The following is a 6,000-nucleotide window of genomic DNA, read 5'->3' on the forward strand; positions in this document are numbered from 1 at the left end:
TGGCAAAAGAATATTTCTGGTGAAAAAAAACGAGCTTAGACGCTGACTAGTGTCTCTGAAACTCATCCAGAAAATTTGGACCGACATCAAAACGCTTCGCTTAATTCTGAGTTGGAAATCCTTTTTCTTTTTTTAAGGGGTCATCGCTAGATGCTAATTTAAACTGTCCTGAGGAAGGTCTTGTGAGGTAAAACGAAAAGACCAAAACATCGACATCTCAGTCCAATTCTGCATCTAAGATTGTTGCTACAAGTGACTTACTTTTAGTAGATTTGAAGTCATTGTATTTTACATTTCAGTTTGGACTTTATTCTGATGTATTATAGGAGAAATTGCTGGATTCCTTTTTCATCTGAATTGCATTTTTTGATCAATGGTTATGATCGATATGTACCCTTATAAATTTTGTACAACAAGTAAATAATAACTTTTTGATAAAGACTTCCTGTGTTGCTGTTCTCTTTCCTACGTTAGTGTGGTAACATTACTCTCTATTTCAGAGGTACAATAATTGTAAATTACTATCAGACACTAATTCAATTGGTTCGAAGTTTGAAGTCAAAACAAAAACTAGAATTGCTGCAATTTTCCTCAAAGTAAATTCCCTTGTCGGCATTTTCCTTATTCACCTTATAGAGTAAGGCACAGCTTCATCCCCAAGTTATGTGATGAAAAGCCGGTCCGATTTTGCGTTGCTTATTAGTTGAAGGATATTGGGCCTGATTCACAAAGGGCCTCTGCACTTGAGGCAGAGGCTCCGCAGTCGAAGGGTGGGGGGGGGGTGGTTCTCTGCACTCGGGCGGCATCTACGCTATGAGAATTCTCATTGCGGATACTCAGCCCAGTGCAGAGACCCCGCCCCCCACCACTGCAGGGCCTCCGCCACAAGGTCAGAGGCCCTTTGTGAATCAGGTCCATTGTGTCTATTCTTGCTTCGGGAGTGTGTTCACCAGCAAACAATTTCTGTGAGAAGGTGGCATGGGAAAAAGAGGGCAAGGCATGTGAGGAGAGGGGGTGTTTCTGGTACTGATGTTGTTTGTGATGTGGGAGGTATGTTCGCTTGGGCCGTGTGGGAATGGCTGGAGAGTGAGGAGGAAGGGCTTGTAGTGAAACCTCTGGTGTCACTTTACTGCACAAAAAGAATGAGAAGGAATTTCATAGGCTTGGTTTGGTGGGAAAATTGAGGGATCCTGATTCTAATGCGTGAGAGTTTGACAGTTTTAGTACTAAGTGAGGGGTAGGGATTTACAAAGATACCAGAGATGCTAAATGCTCTATTCACTGCATCAAGGCAGGTACATTTCTGATTGCAGAGACAAGGTGAGCCCTTACTTTTCCAGTTCCATGACCATACCAACATTTATATTCTGCAGGCTGCTTCAGCTTAAAAATTCAGTGCTTCAAGGTATTCTCATTCTTGGCTGACCAGACTCTATGATGACAGACCCAATGTTCCTATGCCTAAACCAGCTGGTATCTATACTTTAAATGTGCTTCATGCTGTCTCTCTAGAATGTTCTATTATAAACCACTAGAAAAAGTACAACTTTGTGCACGCTGTATTGTAAATACAATGGTCTCAATAGATTTCTTTTTCACAGGTGTGAGTAATTGGTGGACAGTGCTAACTGCCTGTTTGGCCTTCTGCAATGACACATCTGGTTTCCACTACGGAGTGGTACACTGGTGCCTTATGTGAACTCCAGTCATGCTGATGAGTATATCAGATCTCTCGTTTGCAGCATTTTTTCTTTTAGGTTTGAGACAGCAATAGACTTAATAGCCAGAAAAAGTGGAATATGTTTGTGGTTTCACCTTCGTTCAACATCCTCATGTCCTCTTAACTCTGAGACCGAGGATGGTAGGAAATAAATATATGTATTTAAAAATTAACAGGTCTCCTGACCTTTGACTGCAGCTACCCAATGAAGAATAAGGATACAGAACATGGATCTTTGTATTCATGATCACTGGTGACTTCTGCTTCATACATTTATTCTACCAGATTGTCACCAGCATACCAAAGCCAAACCCAGGGGATGGATGCACACCCAGCACCCCTGTATAAACTGGCCCCGCTAATATTACACTAGGTAATAGTGAAGGGCTCCGCCGCTAAAAAGGTCTCAGTCTTCAATCACCAGCTAATGTAGCTTCTCTAGCTCCCCTTAGGGAAGGCTAGTAATACGCTATTAATGGCATTCTTACACAGATCTACTTTATTACTCTCCACAAGTGTCCCTGTTGTTGCCTTTGCGGAGTCTATGCTTATGGTGGCAGGTGAGGTTTGTGGTGGATGAAACCATCTTTCAAGGACTATCACCGGACAATGTTTTGCTTCCTTTACATATTAACGTAATGCTTAGAGAGCGTATCAAGTCCTCTGGCGAAGCCAAGAATTCAAAATATGGTACTTGTTCACTTACTGTCATTGTTGTCACATTCATTTGGATTTCAGTGACCTCTTCTCTGCGTGTTGAGTAGAGTCATTCTCAGAAATAGATGTTTGTGGGGGTATTCTAGGCACCCTGGAAATTTCACATCTCAGCGACTCGATTTGGTTTTCTTCTGATGGGCAAGTATTTGCTCTTGGCTTTGTGTCTGTGTTTTTTGGTGAAGCCTTACTGATGCCTGTGTTGTGTGGGGATGCTGTTGTACTTTAGGCAAGCAGTGCCGTTACGTCCTGTAATTATTTTAGAACTGTTTGGAACCTGGCAGCCAAAGTGCCTTTAATGTGTAGACTACTGTGTCTTGTTCTCCAAATTGTTCATAGGTTTCCTTTAATCTCGAATTTAAGGAAGCAAATCCGGTTTCTCGTGCCACCAATGAGTAAGTTAACGATGTGGTGATGTGTGGCAGTTTCAAAATTTTTTGAAACAGAGGACCCACACTCAGTTCCTGTGGGTTGGACGGTTCACCATGTGTAACTGACCCTCAGCACTGGTCGGTTACTCTAACTTTGGTAATCTTAATTTCCTTCCGGTAAAACCTTGCATTTAAAGCTGGGGAGGGACAGAATTGCAGTCTTGTTCTGTGTTCAATTCTTCCTGATTCAAAAGTATGTGCCTTCTGGCAGCTTATGTAAAGGTTTTTATGTGAAGAGGCATCACAGAACTACATTTTTCTTTTCCTTATAGTCATCTAAAACAAAGAACATGGCTTCCGCGGTGAAGGACATGAATCCGATGAACGAGATGAATTTGTTAACAAGGTAAGACTCTAAAATATGCTTAAAGTTAATTACAACAAATAGCATCCTAGCATGGAACAAGGTGAGCTTGGAGGTCTTTCTTCCTTTTGTAATACGTGGTGAAAGTGGAAGCTAGAATCTAGTTAGGCCAGCAGCGGCCCGTGCAGGTAAGAACGGTTGGGCTGGGTGGGGAGAGGGATTTTGACAGACGACGACGAGGGAAAATTTTGTTTTCCCTTGTGGTAGTCTTTGAAATCCCCCCCCCCCCTTCCAAACAGGCCAACCCCTCTTACCTGCACGGGCCACTCATGAGTTAGGTGTTTCTGCATCATGGCATTCCTTAACCATTTAATAGGACCCGTTTAAGAATCACCAGTGCATTAAAGATTGAGCCTCCACCACATGTGGCTACTCTTGGACACTATTGAGGTAGGCGATCACTGCTGTGTCCAGTGGAAGTGGACCCTGCATCCAGGAAGTGTCTGATCAAAGGCCACAATGAAGGAATCAGTAGCTTTCTCCTACTGCACTTGCTCTGCACTTTGACTAACGCCAAGACTCCGAGTATTACGTTGCGCTTTACAAGTTTTTTTACATAACGTATCAAACTGCAAAGCGAAAGTACTTCTGTTTGTTCACTTTTTTTTTTACTCCTCTGTGAGTCTTACATCTGGTTGTTTGTGCCCCATCCCCCCCCCCCCCCCCCCCCCCCCTCCCCACGTTCAGTGCTTGTGATCCATCATCCAGGGCACTTTTTTAATTCCTTTGGTGATTTCCAGAGGGGGTCCTGAGTAATTGGTGCAGCCGTGGGGGAGGCAGGAGGAGGGCGGAGCAGCGTCTTCATGCTTGAAAGTCCTTTAGTTCTGCATTTCCCGAATTTCAGATTTTCAACTGTTTTAATGAGTATGCATTCTGCTTGTTTTTTCCACTTGAAAATCAGTTCTGCTCAAAATTTATTTACATTTGGGAACTGCATTTGTATTGTTTTTAACTGATCAAAAGGTTTGTTTCCAGCCCTTGGGTGTTGGGAGCTGGGCTCATTTGTTGCCTAATAGCCAGAGGGGGCTCCTGCTTCCGAATTTTAGAAATGTTCTACTTACCATTTCAGTAAAAAAACAAAAACACAACTTTGTTTCAACTTAAAAACTGATTGATACTGGCCTCGTATAAACATCTGGTGCGACTATCCAACTCCAAGGTAATTCACTATGGGAAGGAAGAAAGTGAGCTGGTCCTGCTATGCTTCAAAGCTGTCCACTGCAGCTACCCTACCATCTCTGCAGCAGGAGCTGAGATCCAGGAGGCCTAAACCTGACTTTATACTCATCAGGGTGAGTGCATCCTGCAACCTTATTGGTTTATTTTAGGCTGGTTTAAAAGAGGGCATACTGCCCTTTCTTTCATCAGACCCGCAGGGCTTTTTAACCCATATTTTATGAAGCGCCTTATGTTAGCAATCCGCCATTACAATGGCACCTTTGTAATGCATCTAAACTGTGATTGCCCCGAGGTGGCTGTGGTTGTCAGTACTGAAATAGCTGGTGGCAGGGAGAGCTATCTCAGCACTGTGAATGTCCGTCTCTGGCATAGAGTAGGTTTGCAGGTTAAAATAAAGGTGTGTTGAGAGTTGTGTAATTAGCGGTCCCTGGGATAGATGTGTATTGTACAGATTTGGACAACGGTGCACAGTGGATGCACCTGTGATCCAGTGGGACACCACCCTACAGATAAGTAACATTAAATCACACATTCGGGCCCATTAACCACATTCACTTACAGTATCCAGTTGATGAAAACACCATCAGGAATCAATTTAGAGCTTCTATATATGTCCGTCTGCCTAAAGAATTTAAACCTATTTATTTACTAAGCCCTTCCTTACTCATGGATCTATTCGTTGAGTTAGAGTTGGTAATTGAATACATTAAAGCATTTACCTAATTTACTCATTAAATAACCAGACTCTGTTTTTAGTTTTATCTGAAAGTATTTAGTGAATCAAATACAAAATACAGTGTTAACTCCATCATTCTGAGAAGGTATAGTTCAGTTTTCCTAAATTAGTCTATAAATTTATTGACAAATACCTCCGGAAGAGAGGACAGAGAAAAGGCACATTGGCACAATACGTTTTATATTTACCTAGGATGGTGTGAGATCAGCCCCTCTGGCCAAGAGTTTGGACCCCACGAATTACCAGGTAACCGCTCAGGACAGGAATAGGAGCGGACAGATCACCTCTTCTGGATTTAGCGTCCGGGTTACACCCCTCCCAGATTCTAGTTCCCTCCTCGACAATCTTCCGCACCTCGTTCCTAGTCCCTCGCCTCCTCGGTCCTCTTCCGCACTCTCGTTCCTAATTTTTATTTGGAAAATTGTAAGTCTGTTTCAGGTAACCAATCCGTAATCAGACAGCAAGTCTATCTCTCAGCGTTCTGGCAGCGATCAGCTAATTTCAATTTGCTAACTATCCCAATTATACCTTCTGGTGGCATGTTCCTCCCCCAAATGTTTTAAACTTGTGTAAATTGTGTATTCTGATTGGACAATCCAAGGGGATGATCGTCACACCATACTAAATGTAATACTTTTCTAAAGAGCATTGTCTTAGGTACCCGCCCATTTAATTTGATTCTCCCAAGCTTTATTCCCAACCGTTTTCTCATATTAAATTAAAATATTGTATTACATTTAAACATTTGTTCATCGAGTCTTCAGGATGTTCTGTCACTTTCTCCCTATGAGAAAAGATAATCCTTGACCATGTTCCAAAGCTTGAGGTCACGACTCCAGGGTTGGTTTTTATTGAG

At 42.5% G+C, this 6,000-nt stretch overlaps 1 protein-coding gene across 1 annotated transcript in view; it reads left to right on the top strand.

The window, feature by feature from the left end:
* The window catches only part of LOC147668945 (borealin-2-like), a 143,992-nt gene extending 140,777 nt beyond the window's left edge, over positions 1-3,215 (top strand). Inside the window, exon 6 of the mRNA XM_086948328.1 lies at positions 3,138-3,215. Within this exon, the coding sequence (XP_086804454.1) occupies positions 3,138-3,215 (78 nt within the window). The remainder of the gene's footprint in view (positions 1-3,137) is intronic.
* The last annotated feature ends 2,785 nt before the right edge of the window (positions 3,216-6,000 follow it).

The sequence above is a fragment of the Lissotriton vulgaris genome, unplaced genomic scaffold (assembly GCF_964263255.1).
Source record: "Lissotriton vulgaris unplaced genomic scaffold, aLisVul1.2 SCAFFOLD_1619, whole genome shotgun sequence".
Taxonomy (NCBI): Eukaryota; Metazoa; Chordata; class Amphibia; order Caudata; family Salamandridae; genus Lissotriton; species Lissotriton vulgaris.